Source organism: Leptopilina heterotoma, unplaced genomic scaffold, assembly GCF_015476425.1.
Source record: "Leptopilina heterotoma isolate Lh14 unplaced genomic scaffold, ASM1547642v1 Lhet_19, whole genome shotgun sequence".
NCBI classification, from domain to species: Eukaryota; Metazoa; Arthropoda; class Insecta; order Hymenoptera; family Figitidae; genus Leptopilina; species Leptopilina heterotoma.
The window spans coordinates 2,447,234-2,466,719 of NW_025110908.1; the positions used below are offsets into that span (position 1 = coordinate 2,447,234).

Genomic DNA, 19,486 nt, shown 5'->3' on the forward strand with positions numbered 1-19,486 from the left:
CTTGATCCAAAAAATTTTGTTTGAATTCAATAAATCAAAGAAATTTTCTTTAAATTCAAGAAATTGTTTATTAACCAAAGAATTTTCATTGAATTCAACAAATTCTTTCTTAATCAGAAATATTTTTTTGAATTCTAGAAATTGTTTCTTCATCAAAGATATTTTCATTAAATTCAAGAAATTGTTTCTTATTCAAAAATATTTTTTTTAATTCAAGAAATTCGGTCTCTAAATCAAAGAAATTTTGTCATTGATATAGAATCAAGGAAAAAAATCTTTAATTTAGAAGAAAAATATCGTTGAAGCAAATAAATTATTTTTGAAACAATGAAATTTTTTTTCAATCAAAAAAATTTTTTTGTTAATCAAAGAAGTTTTTTTTCAATAGTAGAAACATTAATTTTCAATCGAAGAAACAAGTAAAAGGAAATGATTTCTTTAAATCAACAAACATTATTTTCCGGCTGCATAAATAAATAAAACTCTGAGATGTGAATGCTTAATAATTGGAGTAATATAATTAGATTAAAAGCCTCGCAGTTTTATTTAATTACTCAAGGAAATTTTCAGCTCGTTATAAATTAAAATTCCAAAAAGACAATTACAACCACTTGTAAACGTTATGAGAACATAAATTTAATTATGTGCGATATTCAAGTCTTGCAAAGAAACAGACCAATTTTCAGAAAAGTCCAATATTTAAATTTTCTTTTCCGGTGGCTTTTTTTTTAATTACAATAAATAAATAAATACATAAAAGAATATGAAGAATAAAAAAAACATTACAATTTACAATACATTTTAACGAAAGACTCCGTAGAATAAATTTGCTTATTTTATTATTATTTTTTTGCGAAAATCAGAGATAAACGAATAAACGGAAGAGATACTGTTGCAAACTCGATAGCTGGAAATTCAATTAATTTACTTGAGCTAAAACGAATCAGACAAGTTATGAACATTCGAGTGGGTTACGAATCGTTATGAAATGATTCGAGTTATAAACTTTCGCACGAACTCAAGTCGCTTGAAAAATCTCTGAATCCAGATCCAACGTAAACATCTCGATTTGACGTATTATATAATCTTACAAAACTGCTCTTCCACTTTCAGCGAAGCTTTAAAAATCGCCGTAAATCGAATTGCAGTAATAACGGTTTTTTTTCTTCTCACTAGGATATAACAGTAGTTTTTTTTTATTTTTTTTTTAATTTAGAGACAAGTTTTTTCCTGAGGAGAAAAAGGACACTAACGAGAGAGATAGAAAGTGCATCTCTATTGTAAACATGCATAGTAAAATTATTCATAGTACATGTGCGATTTTTATTAATCATCAAATTTTTTTTTTGACCCCGCTAGTCAGGATTATGTTTAAAATTCATAGTTTCGCAATAATTGTCAAGTAGTGTTTTTTTGAAAATTCAGAAACAAGCAAAAATTTCCCATCTGTTCGACCTTTTTTCCAAGTTGGTTCAATATTTCTTTTTTTGATTTACGACTGACACTGCGATTTTATCGGAAAAATTCTGAGAGATAAAAATAAAAAAAGTGTCTAGAAAGAAGAATAATTAATTTATAGAAAAACGAATTGAGGAATTAATAGAAATAAAAGTTGAATTAAAAATTAAATATCAGAATACGAAAAAATTTATTTTGTTATATAACGTGAGGACGATAATATTTAATCAATTATCTGTCTTTAGCGAATCGCAAAGTTTTCTTTAGACATATTTTTATTTTTATTTACGTAAGACTAATTAATTGAGGAACTTTTGAGAAAAGAGGTCGAGCATGGGATAAAAGCGAACGATAGGCGCATTGTCGATCGAAGGCGAATCCACGTTCGGGATATTTTAGTATAAAAGTTATTGGAATCCGTATTATATTTATAATCGCGAGGGTTCGTTTGTTAATCATTAACAATCGCCTTTACTTGTATTTTTATTTATCTCTGATATATCAGCATTTTTTTTTACTGCTCTCTAGTATGCGAAAACAGCGCATATTGACTTTAACTAGGAAACATTAACGTTAAAGAAGTTCAATAAGTGAGAGAATCTTTCGATAGAGGACAAAGCACTTGCTGCTGCGGTATTGAAATATTTTTTTACAATATAATTCGTTTAGTAATCGTTTAACTTTAAGATTTACTTTTAAAATCTGTCATTTAATTTTAATGAGGTTAATAATTTCTTTCCTTCATTTTCTCTCGTATATATAATATTTTCATATATAATATGCTTATCTGCGTGATATTTGCAGATTGGAGTTTGATATAATAATAATTGTTTTTTTTATTTTTTTTTGAGACTTATCTACTAATGAGCACGAGACGAACAGATTTACACCTAGGAAGTACAATAGAGACTCTTGTTTTTTTATCTCAAACTTAATTAGTAGCGAGAGAATGAAATTTTTCATTGACAAGAAAAGTATATTCATATATATCGTATAATATGTATATCAGGGTGCGAAGAATGAAAAATGGGAAAATTAAATAAAAACACTAAATTACAAATTCAAGTTCTTTCTTTTCAGTTGAACGAAAGACAATCATTCAGAGTGAAAAGAAAGAAATCTTTTACTATACCGAAAGAATGACAGGATCACTCTGATATATCACACGCAAACGCAAATAAAAACCTAGGTTCTTCGCTAAAAACATATCTAGAATACAATAATAGTTTATAATCAATATCAATGAATCATCGTCGACAAAACGTTTCTCCGTTTTCCTCCCAAGCGGAGGTTCACCCAATTTTTGTTTTTATTTTGTTTTTTTTATTATAATTTCACGACACGAATACGTGTCATTCGCTACGCATTCTGTCGAAATCGCACACACTTCATTTTCTCCCCCAATCACGCACACAACTAGAGTTCAATTACAGTCATTCGCGAAAAATAAATCTCTAAAATCGCGGATCATCGATTACCACGAACGAGCTTTAAACCTCCTTGTGTCAAATTCACTGAAAAGTCGAAGGTCAGTTCTCTACATATTTCTTTGTACTCGCGAGTTCGACATATGAGTCATTATAACATTTCGATGATGCAAACCAGAATTAAAAGTATATATCTACATTTCCCAAGCTTTTCAATAATTCCTTTCAAGAAAAAGATTTTTTTTTTGTTTATTAATAAATTCTCCAAAAAGGGATATAAATATTTCTTTGGCAATTTTTTTTCCTTCTGTTTTCTTTTAATCTATGAGACAAAAATTTCACAAATAACTATGATTCTTGATAAAAATCGATTCTTTCAAAGATGGATAAAAATTCTTCTATAAACAAGAATATCTAAGAAATTTCTCAAGAAAAAGTTTTACATAAAAGTATAGCAATTCACTAAGTTTCAAGCAAAAAAATTTCTAGCTATCGGATAAAATTGTTTTTTAATAATTGAAACTTTGGTCTCGCATCATCGAGAAAAAGTCGGCAACATGTTTTTTTTAAAAGCGTACGAGTTTCACTAAATGTAAGTTTGATTAAAGACATCAATTATTCGAGATTCTTAAAGCGGCTGAATAAAAATCGAGTTTTTATTTCTAACTGGCCTTCGAATATTCGGAGTTTTTTTTTTTTTTTATTTTTTTCTTAATATTCGCTTGAAGAATAAGAATCACGATCTGCGTAAAACGAATGGGAAACTAAACGTAATCGAGAGAATGATATTATTCATTTCGATTCGTTAGTTTCGCGAGGTTCTTAATTTAAAACTTCACGCGATGAAGAATTTCAGATTGCTGAAAAATTAGCGACAGTCAAGATAAAAATAAGTAACATTTTCGCGAAAGTTTCTAAAGAAAAACTCTCGTCGAAAAATTTTTATTAAAAATAAAAATATCTTTCATCGAAAAGAATATATATATATCTTTTATCGGAAAGGTATTTTATAGAAAAGTGAAGATAATCTTTAGTTAAAACTGGAAAAATGAAATGTAAAAATATAACAATTGGTCTATTTAAAAAATGGAACAAATTAAAATACTCCAATGCATTCAAATTTTTGCAATGAAAAATAAATTCAGAAATAAATATTACTTTTGAATACAAAATATTTACTTTTTGAATAAATGATTTATCTTTCAATTGAAAAACGTTTTTTATGATACGAAAGTTCTAAATGATCAAATGAACGAAATTTATTTCTTCATCTCTCTAAATTTGAATTAGTAAAAATGTTAACTAATTTTAATTACTGAGTGACGTTCTGCTTATGAATTAGTAAATTTTTCTAATAAATCAGAAGTTTTTTAAATTAGTAAATTTTACTAGTAAATATCAATTAATTATAGTAAATTTAACTGATAAATTAATAAAAATGACTATTTATTAGTAAAATTTACTGCAATTAAGTTGAAATTATTATCTATTAGTAAAATTTACTACCTATAATTTAGTAGAAATTACTATTTTGTAGTCAAATTTACTAGAACTTAGTAAAAATTACTAGTTATTAGTAAAATTTACTATAATTTAGTAGAAATTACTATTTATTAGTAAAATTTACTGGTAAATAGAAATTTCCATTAAATTATAGTAAATTTTACTAATAAATAGTAATTTTATTATTAATTTTAATAAATTGGAAGAAATTACTATTATTTTTTAAAGTAGTAAATTTTATTAGTAAATATTAATTAAATATAGTAAATTTTACAGATAAATTAGTAAAAATTACTATTTATTAGTAAAATTTACTGTAATTAAGTTAAAATTATTATTTATTAGTAAAATTTACTATAATTTACTAAATTTAGTGTAAATTACTATTTTGTAGTCAAATTTACTAGAACTTAGTAGAAATTACTATTTACTTGTAAAATTGACTGTCATTTATTAAAAATTGCTACTTATTAGTAAAATTTACTGATAAATAGTAATTTCCACTAAATTATAGTAAAATTTACTAATAAATAGAAATTTTATTATTAATTTTAATAAATTAGAAGAAATTACTATTATTTTTTAAATTAGTAAATTGTACTAGTAAATATTAATTACTTATAGTAAATTTTACTGATAAATTCGTAAAAATTACAATTTATTAGTAAAATTTACTAGAACTTAGTAAAAATTACTATTTATTAGTAAAATTTACTGTAATTAAATTGAAATTATTATTTATTAGTAAAATTTAATATAATTTAGTAGAAATGACTATTTTTAATTAGTAAAACTAAATTATAGTAAATTTGATTAATAACTAGCATTTTTTACTAAATTACAGTAAATTTTACAAATAAATAATAAATAAATTTTACAAATTCTAGTAAATTTGACTAAAAATAGTAATTTTTACGAAATTACAGTAAATTTTACTAGTAAACAGCAATTTCTAGTAAATTGTTGTAAATTTTACTAACAAATTAATAGAAATTACTTTTTCTTAGTAAAATTGACGTTAATTTATTAGAAATTATTATTGAATATTCACTAATAAAATTTACTATAATTTAGAAGAAATTACTATTCACTAGTAAATTTTACTGTAATTTAGAAGAAATTGCTATTTATCAGTAAAATTTACTAATTCAAAAGCAAAACTTATTTACTGATTCGAATTTACAGTTCTTTAGATTAAATTGATTAAATTAAATTTTTGTTACAATTATTTTGCGTTACTATAAAAAATGAGTAATTAATAAAATATTTGTAATCAGAAATAGTTCCTTCATTTGAACCTTCAAAACTTGTTTTTTTTTCTTTTCTAGTTTTTTCCTTTAAATTCAAAAAATACAGCGGAAAAATTTTTAGGTTATCTACGATCATTTTAAGTATTAATAAATAATCATTTTTTATACAATTTGTAAAATCAAAAGTAATTCTTATTGAATATTTCAGACGCTATTGCTTTAAATATCATTAACTTGCACCGAGACTTATTTCTCTTTATGAATTTTCACTTTAAAATTAACAATCATAACCTAAAATTTTTTACGCGAAAAAAATGGAGCTAGGAGCGTCACCACGAAAATAAAAACCTGTTAAACTAACAGAACTAACTTTATATCAACAAATTAGAGCAATAGAAGTGTTATTAACTATAATTACTCAATCATTTATTCTTCTCGCGTGAAACACGAATTGTGTGAGAAAAAAAAGCCGGCCCCAAGAGTAGTCGCGTGTTGAGCGCAAATACAATATAAAGTTCGATACAAAGTACACGAATTTGCGACACAGAACTAAATTTAACATCGTTGTAAATGTATCACAGACTATTAATAAAAGAATACACGGTGTTAGAAAGAGGCGAGAAAAGACGCCTTTGCTAAGCGCCAATACAAAAATGATTCATAACATAAAACGCGACTACTTCAGGTGGCATCGTTGGCATTGTTAAAAAGGTGTAAATAAATAAAAAAGCACTGAATTGATATCAAAATAAAATAAAATACATTAATCGCGTTACGCAGTATCGGGTCAGATCCAAATAAATTTCTAAAGTTCACTGAGTTTCTTTTCTTTTTTTTTGTTTTTGTTTTTTAAAATAAGACGGAGCGACTGGACTAGTCTTTCGACTAGCTTGCGGTCTGCGCAAGCGCCTTGGGCCCAGTGGCCCTGGACACCAATCGATTTCCGGTTTCATGGATCATTCCCTTTTTTCTTCTTGATCCAGAAATTCTGCTTGTGATTCCAGAAGAATTTCCAGCAATCCAGAATATTTTTTAAAATTCAGTGATCAGTGAAAATTCAAAATCGAGTCATTCATCGAGACCTGTGGCAGTCTTTAACACGAAGTTTGTATCCAATAATGAAAACTTCAACTATAATTACAAGGACGTTGTTGATCAAATTGACGACCAGCTTAACGAACCTGCCACTATGGCTAGTGATTATCTTCAGCATTTTCAATCAATTTAAGAACACGATCTCATCTTGGAGGACAAATTTCTATTATCGAGAGGTAGGAACTTTAAATTCTAAGTATTTAAAAAATAAATTGGAAAATTTTCAGAAAAAAATGAAACGTACAAGATCAGAGAAATACCCTCTTGCAGGAATGTTAAGCTCTTGTGTGTGTCTGAATAGTGCACGGTGGTTTTGGATTACAGAAATGCAGATCAACAGCGTTCTTGAGATCTCTCTCTTTTGATCGTTGTGGCACTGGAGGACTAGAGCTAGAATCAAATTCTTCTGCAGTCACGTCTGGAATTTCTTGGATCAGAATAAGCATCATTAAACCGGATATCGATGTGGAATCGCTCATGGCATAACATTCGGTTGCCCAGGGTCTCACTGGGCTTGTGCACTAGGGTCACACTGCAACAGTCGCACTATAGAGGGATCGCTTTTTGCGCCCTCAATGAATTCTTCCAATGACAACTTTCCGTCCTTATTCTTGTCCATTTGCCGGAAGATCTTATCCGTCCTTTTTTCTGGCGTCGATTCGTCCTCTGGCATTTTCATCACAGTGCCAACCATTTTGTAGATCGCCTGCAATTTAAACAAAAAAAAAATTCTTGCATGTCAACTTTATACTCAATATTATTTTACTCAATTATTAAATATTAAATATTAAATATTAAATTCAATTATTTATTACAAAATATGAGTCTTTGACTCGAAGTGATCCTAATCTTCATATTTATTTATTTTTAATTATTATTATTTATTTATAATTTAGTTTTTCACTGTAAAAAAAAGGTTCTAAGTAAGAGCTGATTTCGGTATTAAAATAGAACCAAATGACGATTTACTACCAAAATTGGTTCTAAATTAGTATACCTTTATCTTTAAAGTGTATTAATTATTTTCTCCACAGAAAAATAGAATAAAACACAAAATATTATTTATTTATAGTTTATTTTTAATTATTAATTATTTTCTCCATAGAAAAATAGAATAAAAAAAAATAATTTCCAAACTGGATTAATTCAATTTCAAGTGCTCTCTCGAGGATTTGTTCAAGTATTATGCAAGCGTACAGCAGGGAAATTTTTTTGATTTTATATTCGTTTACGTATTTCTGTAATTTGAAAATTTAGAAGACAAAATTGGATTTCTCCCCCCCCCCCCCCCAGGAAAATATTGTGTAACTCATGTAGAACTTTTTTATAGAACTGAATAAATTGAATTTCTGTAAAGATTCCATAGAAAATTCCTTGAAATTTTTAGATGGAATTTTCATGCAATTTCCGTGGAATTACCAGAAGCTACTTCTTTCGTGGAATTCTTTTACATGAGTGCATTCAACTAATGTTTTGAGGGTGAGGGGAGAAACTTTTCGAAATATGCATGTACGTAATACTTGAACTGTTTTGCAGTAAATTTTTAAAGAAAAAAAAATTCTATTTCAGTTCATGTTTGAAAATATTTTTTTTATTTTCTGATTCAGTAAAAAGAGGAGGGAAATATTTTGTTAATGTAAAATAATGAGAAAATAGGAAAATTATAAAATAGTAAATTTCAAATAGTAATGAATAGAAAATACAATGTAAATAATTAATAATAATGGATTAAAAAATAAAAAATACTGAAAGCCTTGAATAAAATTACTTTTTTTTAATTTTTTCGACTAATTTTAATAAAATGCGATTATTTTGATTTTTTAGCTATAAATATTACAAAATTAACAGAAAATTTTTCAAATAATTCAAAATTCAAATAATTTCAACTGAAAATTGAAACTTTTTAGTTACAAATATTGCAAAATTAACTGAAAATTTTTCAAAAATTCAAAATTCAAATAATAATTCAAATAATTTTAAATTTTTAACTGAAAACTGAAACTAAGAACAGTTTAATTTTCAATTGTATTTCAAGTGAACTTTTCGTTTTTCTAAATCATTCAATTCACAACAAATTTTTCTGAAAATTATTAAAAATAATTGATTAAGAATAGAATTTTGATTAAAAATTCTAGAAAATAATTAAACATTGGAAAAGTTAAATTAACTGAACAATTTTTAAAAAATCAAAGTTTGGTAAAATTAAACTGAAAACAATCCAATTTTTAATTGTATTTTTAGTGAACTTTTCGTTTTTATAAATCATTCAATTCACAAAGTCTTCGTGAAAATTATTAAAAATAATTGATTTGCTAAAAAAATTGAATTAAAAATTGTAGAAAATTTTAAACAACTGAAATATTTTGATTTGAATTTCTTTAAAACTAATTACTAATTAGTAATTTCTTAGAATTTTTTAGCTTAAAATTGACAAATTTTCGAATAATTAAGATTTTGTAAGATTTTATTGAAAACATGGTTCCAGTTGCAATTTTGATAAAAAAAATTGTCATTTTTGTATTTAAATAATTAAATTCTCAAGGAACTTTTTGAAAATTATGCAAAATAATTGGATTTAGAGAAAAATTTTAATCAAGAATTTTTCTTTTTTAAATTTCTTTCTTTTGGTTAAATGGCCTCTGGTCCCATAGATATGGAACAACTAGCCAATAAAAATTTCTTTTTTAAATAATTCAATTCACACAAATTTTTCTGGAAATTATTAAAAATAAAATTGATTTAGAAAAGAATTTGGATTGAAAATTCTAGAAAATAATTAAATATTGAAAAAGTTATAAAGTAGAAATTTTTGTAAATAATTAAATTTCAAGGTTTCAAATTCAAATTTTTGAAAATATAAATCTTAATTTTCAATAACTGAAATATTTTGTTTCAATTTTTTTTAAATTAATTACTTATTAGTAATTTTTTGTAATTTTTGAACATTGAAATTGACAAATTTTCGAATAATTAAGATTTAGTAAAAAAAAAAATTTGAAACAATTGAATTGTAAACTTAATTTTAGTTAAATTTCTTTTTCTTAAATAACTGAATTTTCAAAGCATTTTTTCAAAATTATTAAAAATAATTGATTTAGAAAAGAATTTTGGTAAAAAATTCTAAAAAACAATTAAACTTCTAAATATACAATAAAGCGTAAAAAAATTTTAAATAATCGAAATTTTGTAAAATTGAATTGAAAATAATTGAATTTTAATACGTATTTTAAGTTAATTACTTTATTATTATTTGAATAATTCAATTCTCAAAGAACTTTTTCAAAATTATTAAAATAATTTATTTGGAAAAGAATTTTAGTAGAGATTTCTAGAAGAAGAATTATTTCAAATAATTGAAAAATTTTCGAATAATTAACATTTTCTAAAATCGTATTGAAAACCAATTAATTTTAAACTTATTTTCAGTTAATTTTTTTTTCTTGAATAATTGAATTTTAAAAGAAAGTTCTCAAAATTATTAAAAATAATTAATGTAAAAAATAATTTTAATAAAAAAGGTTAAATTTTTGAAAATTTCGATTGATGTAATATTTCAATTGTTTTTAAAAAATTATTTAAGTTTTGAATAATTTTAATTAAAATTTAAAGAAAATAATTAAATTTTGCAAGAATTGCAGTTAAATTTTTTGTAATAGAAATTTAAAAGGTTTGAATTGCAATTTTTTGAAACTTTAACTTTTTGTGAAAGTATATTACTATAAATATTTAAATATTTATTTAGCAAAGTTATTGAATGTAAAAATAAATAAATAAATGTTAGAAAAATTAGTTAAATTCTTTAGAATTAATAAAATTTATAAGAACTTCGAATTAAAGTTACTATTAAAACAGTGGAATAAGTTCAAAACTTTTCAATAAATCAGGAAAAAGTTAGGAAATATAATAAAAACTCTAAATAAAATAAACTATCGACTTTTCTTCGTAATTTAAATCGATTAAAACAACATTTTTTGCCTTTTAAAGTTGATCCGAGACCTGATATTGTAAAAAATTAAAATTTATTTATAAATTTCAAAAAAAATAAATAAAAAGCAAAATATGGCAGTATAGGTTTAAAAGCGCTTTATAATAACCCAGAGAGAAATTTTCATTAAACAATCTTGCATGAGGATAGAAAATAGAATGTCAAAATTCGTATCTTTTCTCATTGTTCTGTTGTAGAAATTTCAGTAATGTCTATAATACGACATAAAAAGAAACAATGGGTAATTGGTTGCCTTCTGTTTTCTTTCCCCTTTTTCTTGTAATTTTTGTCTTGGAATTGCCTCAACTGTTATGTTTTCCTTTTGAAATTTTTATACTTTTCTACTTAATAAAATTCTATTGCAAATGATAAATTTTTTTTTTTTTTTTTGAAACACTGATAAATCCCTTTTTTTTAAATAAAACCAACCTTTTTTTTTTCTTCTCAAAGACCATGAATAAAATCTGCACACAAAGAAACGTTGAATAGAGAAATAAAGTCTCTTCAAAAAAATATAATAAATTTTCTTTTTAAAATTCTGTCTCTTAAATATACTTTGTTTCTCATTCTCAGTCAACGTTATTTAAATGATAATATTCCCGAGTCGAGAGAAATATGAAATTGATAATCCAGTAATAGAATTTTGAAACAATTCAATAAGTGAATTAAAAGTTAAATATATAATTTAATAAATATGGTAAAATTAGTTAGCGAAAGTTTTGAACTTACCGTGACGATTTCGAGCATTTCTTGACGTGAAATGTAACCATTGCCATCGAGATCGTACATACTGAAGGCCCACTTCAGTTTCTGTTCCAACTTTCCCCGTGAAGTAACGCTAAGGGCGCAAAGGAACTCCCGGAAATCGATGGTGCCATCACCATTAGCGTCAAACGTCCTAAAGACATGTTCTGCAAACTGAATTCAGAAACAAAAAATAAAAAATTAGAAAAATTGTTGAATAAAAAAATTGCAATGTTGATTCGAGCGGAATCGGCCCGGAAAGGAACGGGTTTTCTTTTCATTTCCGCTTCATTCTTCCGTCTCTATCCAAAAAACACTAGCTTTTCTTTTTTCTCAGATACGGAATCCTATAATAAAAATTTCATATTCTCAAATTGAAATCACTATTCTATTCATAGAACAAAGTATGTATTCCCAACGCGTTCTTAGAAAATATATATATATTTTTTTTTGTTGATAAAATAGAAGAATAAAAATCAGAATTGAAAACCGTTAATTTACGATAGGAATTATTTGCAATAGAAAAAGAATAAATTTTCCTTTATTGAAAAGAAGAAGGAAATTTAATTAGGAATTTTCGATTATAATATCAATAAAAATTGATTGAAAACGAAAAGTGCCCAAGGCGACGATACTTTTTGACTTTAGTTTTTCACTGAAGAAATCATATCCCGAGGCATTGTGAATCTTTTGCTTTTCATTCTCTTTGTGGATAAACTTGAATTAAATGAGATGGCGAGGAACAAATCGTTAATGATCTAGTGAAAAGTTCTATTGCCAGCTTGTTCCTAAAGCCACGACCCACCCAATAAGTCAAGCCCTCTTTCGCCCTCTTTCGCCCTCTTTCACCCTTTTGAGAAGTACGTGTTCTCTCTCACGTGCTTCTACTCGAGGACCTGAGGCGACTCCACTTTTGCCGCTTCTTCGACGTCATCATTGAACTAAGTTCGAGACCTTCGCTACTACTTTCAGACTCTAATTTCAACTGCTTTATTAAAAATCAACTTTTTCTTAAATTCTTCTTTGAAACAAAATTTTTCAAGCTAATGCTTTTCACTTTAAACAGCCTCGAGGGAATTCAAGTGCCTTCTAAAATTATTCTTATATGGAAAAATGTTCTAGAAAAAAAAACCCGAAAAAGAGAACTGAAAAAAAATCTTCGATTATTTTAATTTTCACAAATAAAAGTTTTAATCGTTCTGATAATAATTTATAAAAAAAAAAGAGTTTTCGCTAAAAATTTTGTCTACTACAGGCCTCAGATTGAATTTAAAACGCAAAATAAGTGAATCACTTGAAATTCAAAAAAAAAAATTTGTCATTTATTCGAAAAAAGTCGTTTATCTTATTACAAATATTGTCACAAACAATTTATTTTGAATTGCCCTGATTTTTTCCTGATTTCTAAAAAAAACTTTTAATTTTCCCTTATTTTGATAACTTTAATTCAAACTTTTTGTAAACTTAAATAATATTCAAATTTTTTTCAGATTTCTCTTCAAAAATACGATTATTCTTAAAAATTGGTAATAAAATTTCTTCTCCAACATTTAAAATTTATTTTAATAAAATTTGACGATATTTATAATAGAAAATTTTTCAATCAATTACTAACAGGAATTCAATTAACTTTCAAAAATATAAAATAAAAGTTTTCCTTTAACGTATAATTTTTCTAAATTTTTATTCTATTATTCAAAAATTCAATAACTTTGTTAAATAAATATTTAAATGCTTATTTTCCACAGGAGTTAAAATTTCAAAAAATTTCAATTTTTCTAAAATCTTCTAAAATTCTATTACAAAAAACTCAACTGCAATGCTTGCAAAATTTAATTATTTTCTTTAATTTTTCATCAAATTGATCCAAAACTTTAATGATTTTTTAAAATAATTAAACTTCTACGCCAATTGAAATTTTCCAAAAAATTTTACGTTAAAAACTTTTGAAATTAAATTATTTCTAAACATTTCTACTTTAACTTTAACAATTATTTTTAATAATTTTCAGAAAGATTTTTTGTGAATTGAATGATTTACAAAATAGAAAAGTTAAATTAAAATACAATTGAAAATTGAATTTTTTTCACTTCAATTTTGCAAAATTTTGTTTATTTAAAAATTTTTCAGTTAATTTTCTATTGGAATATTCAACACATTTCAAAAATGGTTTCTGTTAAACTTTTTTAAAAACCAAATTGTACAGAATTTTGTAAAATTACTTCAAAAAATTTCAACTACAGCTCAATTATGTTCAAAAATATTTAAAAATTCTTGTTAAAATTTTAATTATCTTTATAAACAATAAAATTCTTTTTCAAAATTCAACTATTTTCGAAAAATTTTAATAAAATTCTTTGCAAAATTTCAATTATTTTCAAAAAATTTCCTCGATTCAATGATTTTCAATATTTCTTAATTTTTTCTTATTTTAATAAAAATTTCCAAAAGAATGAAATTATTTTTAAAAAATTTCGATAAAACTCCACGCAAACATTTAATTATTTTCATAAATAACAAAATTTTCACAGGAATTAAATTATTTACAAATTTTCTATAAATTTTTTTTTTAGGAATTCAATTATTTTCATAGATAATAAAACTCATCGCAGAATTTTAATTATTTTTAAATACAATTTTAATCAAATTCCTTGAAAAATGTAATTATTTTTAAAAATTTTATTAAAATTAATAATGAAAAATAATGGATTCATAAAAGAATCTTAGTTAAAAACCCTAAAAAAAATTGAATTTTGTAGAAGCCGCAAATGAAATTGCAAAAATTCAATTATTTTCAAAAATAATAAAAATTTTTTCCGAAATTTAATTATTTTCAAAAATTTTAATACAATTCTTGGAAAAATTTCGATTATTTTAAAAAATTTTTAATACAATTCTTGGAAAAATTTCAATTATTTAAAAAAATTTTAATAAGTTTCTAGGCAAACATTTAATTATTTTGATAAATAACAAAACTCATCGCAGGATTTCAATTATTTTTAGTAAAATTTTAATCGAGTTTTTTAAAAAATATTCTTTATGAGAATTCAATTTTAAGAAACATTCAATTATTCGACAAAATAATTTATTTTCGTAGTGAAATAATTGAATTCTCGTAGAATTTTCTTATGAAAATTGATTTAAAAATGAATTTTAGTTTAAATTTTACATAATGATTGAATATTAAAAGCAGCAGTATAGCTTGAATTTTTAGAAATAATTGAATTTTGAAAAGGTTTCAAATTAAAATCTTCGAAAAATTGAATTTTTTATACTTTTAACTATAACAGTTTTGTAGAATTAATTTTTTTGAAAATGTTTAATTGAATTTTTTTTTTGAAATTATTTAAAGTTTCTATTTTCTAATTGAAGAATTTTAGAATAATCGAAATTTCCTAAAAGTGAATTGTAATCAAATTGATTTGAAAATTCTCCAAGCACTTTTTAAAAAATTATTAAAAATAATTGATTTAAAGATGAATTTTAGTTAAAAATTGTAGAAAATAATAATTGCATTGAAATGATGAAAATAATTTTGAAGAAGTTACAGTATTTCTTATAATATAAAATATTTTTTAGGGAAAAAATGAAAAGTTTGTCTGGAAATCAGGGAAAAGTGAGGAAAAAACAAAATTAAATTTTTTTGGCAACCCAGTTGTAACTTATTTTAAAAAATAGTAGTTAAATATTTCTCCAAGGTGGAAAATGTGTCAAAAATTATAAAAAAAAGTCACTTGAGTTCAAGGCCTGCATAATTTTCAAATTATCGTTAAGAGAATTTCTGGAAAAAAAGAGATTTTTCAATAGAAATGTCGCCTACTTTATAGTAAAAAAAAAAATTGTCTACTTTAAGATGCAATTCCTTCTGTATATTCATTGGAGCAAACCCAAATATCGATTGTTCGAAATTGTTAAGGAATAAAGAAAAGAAGAGGAAAATTTGACGCCGCACGTATATAACAAGAAATCGATGAGTAAAAGGATCGGCAATACCACGCTCCTTTCCGGCTACAACCATCCTCTGTTCCCTCGGTTTTAATAAGACTTTATTCGGTGATGAAGCGTAAACTAAGACATGCTGGCTTAGAGTTGATCGAAATTGATAGCGATAATAAATTATAAACACAGCTTCGGCATCTACAACTTGATGAGCTAGACAGCACGAGATAATCAAGCCAAAACTTTGTGGGAGTCTAGTCTACTAATTTCAGTGCAAATCAAAAATTACTCTTTATAATAATTAATAATAATTATATTTCGAAAAAAACACTTTAATCTAAATTCACTTTTTAAACGAAAGAAAACGATTATGTATATAAATTGAATTCAAATTGCTTTTATATAACAGTAATGATGACAAACGATTTTAACAGCAATCGCGAGTGAATCTTAATTTAATCTAGGATCCGTCTAGGATTTGGGTCTAGAAAAATGTAATAAAAACCAATATCAGTAATCACATTTTTTTAAGCGAATTAAGTATCGTTGTAATTGGAAATTACAAATCGAACAAAAAGTAGAAAAATTCTATCGTGTGAAATTTTAAATTATTTCTCTATTCATGCCAAAGATGATAAATGAGGAAAAATTTGTTATTTTCATTGAAAGATTTACAAATTTACAAAATAAGTATTAGAAGCTTTAAAAAATATGTACAATATTTTAAATCTATTATGCTAATAAATAAACAGAAGATAAATGATGTGTGGAAACAACCATTTGTTTACTGTAAACATTCGGTATCACATTTATGTAAAAATTTCTCTGAAAAACTCCACAAAGTTGACTTCCTCTCTCTTTGTCAAATATATTAAAAATTCAGACGTGGGGAAGAAAATATTTGTACACAGATTATAAACATTTTCACAGTCGGATAAACATTATGTAAAAAAAGAATATCAAGTCAAAATGTTTAACGTTCGTCTCAATTATTGTATGGAAAATAATAAACGAAATACATTCCGAAAAATGGTTTTTAAAAAAAAATGTTGCTCCAACTTCTTCATGACTAATATATATTTTTTATTTTTTTTTCATCAGAGAGTCTAGAAAAAATCGTTGTATTCCGATAATCTGTTCACAGTTTGAAGTTAATTTTCGTTTTCTTTTTCTTTTTTTTAACTTTTTTAATAATTATTCTTTTTAAATATTTTCAATTTTAAAATTAATGTACTCATTGAAAATCATTGAATTCTTGCAAAGAAATTTGTCAAAAAATTTGAGAATAATTGAATTCCTTCGAAGAATTTTATTATTTAGAAAAATAATTGAATTCTCGCGAAGAATTTTGTTGAAATTTTTGAAAATTTTAATTAAATTATATTTGAAGAATTTCCTTGAATTTTTTTTAAATAATGGAGTTTCCTTAATAATTTTAATTAAAAATTGTTTAAATAATTGAATTTTATGAGCAATTTTTTCAAATATTTAAAATAATCGTGTTTGTTAATAATTGAAATTGAACATTTAATTAATGAATTTTATTATAATTTTTGAACACAATTTAATTCTTTTGAAAAATATTATACCGAATTAAGAAAGAAAAGTGAATACTTTCGAGAAATTTTTTTGAAAATAAATGAATTTGTGCAATGAATTTTACTATTTATAAATACAATTGAATTGTATTCGAAGGATTTATTAAAATTTTTAAAAATAATTGCATTTTTTCGGAGAATTTATTAAAAGTTTAGAAAATAATTCAATTTTACTGAAATTTTCTATATCGAAAAAAATTGAATTCTTTCGTGAAATTGTTTCGAATATAATTGATTTTTTTTGTAAAGAATTTTACTATTTATAAATACAATTGAATTGTTCAGAGAATTTAATAAAATTTTTAAAAATAATTGAATTGTTTCGAAGGATTTATTAAAATTTTAGAAAATAATTGAATTTTTTCGAAATATTTTATAACGAATTAAGAAAAAAATTAAATTCCTTCGAGAAAATTTTTTTTTTATAATAATTGAATTTTTGCAAAGAGTTTACTATTTAAAAAAAATAATTGAATAGTTTCGAAGGATATATTAAAATTTTAGAAAATAATTGTATTTGTTTGTGAAATTTTATTAAAATTTTGTTTAAAAACAATTGAATTTTTGCAAAAGATTTTACTATTTGTAAAAGTAATTGAATTCTTACGAAGAATATTATTATTTATGAAAATAATTGAATTCTTGCTAAGAACTGTATCAAAATTTTTGAAATTATAATAAACAAGAATAATTAATCAGGAAATTAGTTAATAATTAAATTTTTTAAGTTTAAATCTGAAATTATTCAAAAATTCATATTTAAAAATAAAAATTTTGTCATTTACATAATAATAATAATAATAAAAAATTTAATATCACGTTCCGCGCGTAACATTTGCTAGTTATTTAATAAACAACGAGAATTAATTCCCAAATCATTGCAATTTTGTGTATTTTGATATTTTCAATTTAAATTTTCTTTAATTTTTTACTCTCCATTATTATAATCTTTTGATATTTTTTATTTATTGTTTCAAATTTATAAATTTTTATTTATTTGTTTTTCTTTTTGTTCATTGCATTTTTTTAAAGACTCCCTGATGTGAAAAGTATTTATAGGCATCTAAAAATTAGAGCATTTTTTTATTAAATTATTTTTGTTTTTTAATTTTTTATTTTATTTATGTTGTTATGTTATTTTTTATAAACTTTAAGAATCTTAAGAAACAAACTTTAACAAATATTTTGAACAAAAGTTTGCAAAAAAAAAAACAAACAAATTTAAAAATGAGCAGAAATTTATTTAAAAATCACCAACCGAATGTATTAGTTTTATTATTTTCCTATAATTCGATTACAATGGAAAAAAATGATTTGATTCACATTCAAATAATCGACTAAAAATATTTTCTTGAATTTAATAATTTTAATTCAATTCAATTAAATTGTATTTTAATCAATATTTCAGTACTTGAAGTAAACTCGATTTAATTGAAGAAAATTAAATATAATAGGCAAGTAATTTGTTATATTAAAAATTTTTTTTTTTTGACTTTTCTTATCAATAATAAAAAAATCGCCTCAAAGATTTTCTCAAAGCTATTTTTACATCGAAGTGAATAGAATGTTTAATTGAAAATTATTTTACAAATTATGTAAATATATATAAAAATGCAAAGTTATAAATAGAATGTAAATATATAAAAATAGAAATACATTAAAATTTCTTAAATATAAAAATTTGTAGCTCCATGCTGATACGATCGTGAATTGTAATTTTAATAATAATAGTAATGATAATAAAAATAATTAATAATAATAGTAATAATAACAAGAAAAATAATTAATGATAATAGTAATAATAATAAGAAAAATAATTAATAATAATAGTAATGATAATAAGAAAAATAATTAATAATAATAGTAATAATAATAATGATGATAGTAATAATAATAATAAAATAATTTAAAAAGTGAGAATGAAATATTTTGGAAAATAATTGAAAAAAATATTATGAATTTCAGTGGATACCATTAAACAAAATGAAAAAATGAGCGCGCTGATACACAACTCGGTACTGCGTTCATTTCCTGTGTCGAGATCAAAACGGACACTGCAAAAACATGACGAATTTTTTTTTTTTTTTTTTTTTGACTTTATCAGCCATGCTTATGGTTTTAAAACAGACGTGTGTTGTTGTTACCTTCGTCCACGGCGCATTATCAGTGGATAAGGAGAAGTTAATTAAAACAATTATTTTTTTTTAAATTCGTTTACGACCGACTAATTGCAGCTCTTTTGTCATTTTTTTTTATCATGATGAAAAATTGTTAAATATTACCAACTTACCTTCGATGCGTCACCATAAGGGAAAAAATTCCCATATATTTTCTTGAATTCCTCAACACTCAAGTGTCCACTTGGACAATCTTTCAGGAATCCTTTGTACCATTCCTGTATCTCTGCATCTGCAAAACATTAAATTGCAAGATTATGAAATATTTCTCTACATTTCATTAAAATTTCATTTAAATTTCACAAAAACA

General features: G+C 23.7%; 1 protein-coding gene across 3 annotated transcripts in view; it reads right to left on the reverse strand.

Moving 5' to 3' along the window:
- Positions 1-6,609: 6,609 nt before the first annotated feature.
- LOC122500689 (neurocalcin homolog) overlaps positions 6,610-19,486 on the reverse strand; it is a 233,014-nt gene continuing 220,137 nt past the window's right edge. For all 3 annotated transcript variants that reach the window (XM_043609742.1, XM_043609743.1, XM_043609744.1), the window contains exons 3-5: positions 19,290-19,408; positions 11,448-11,636; positions 6,610-7,439 (exon numbers count right to left, since the gene is read on the reverse strand). In XM_043609742.1, coding sequence (XP_043465677.1) covers positions 7,239-7,439; positions 11,448-11,636; positions 19,290-19,408 — 509 coding nt within the window. In that variant the 3' untranslated portion in view covers positions 6,610-7,238. The remainder of the gene's footprint in view (positions 7,440-11,447; positions 11,637-19,289; positions 19,409-19,486) is intronic.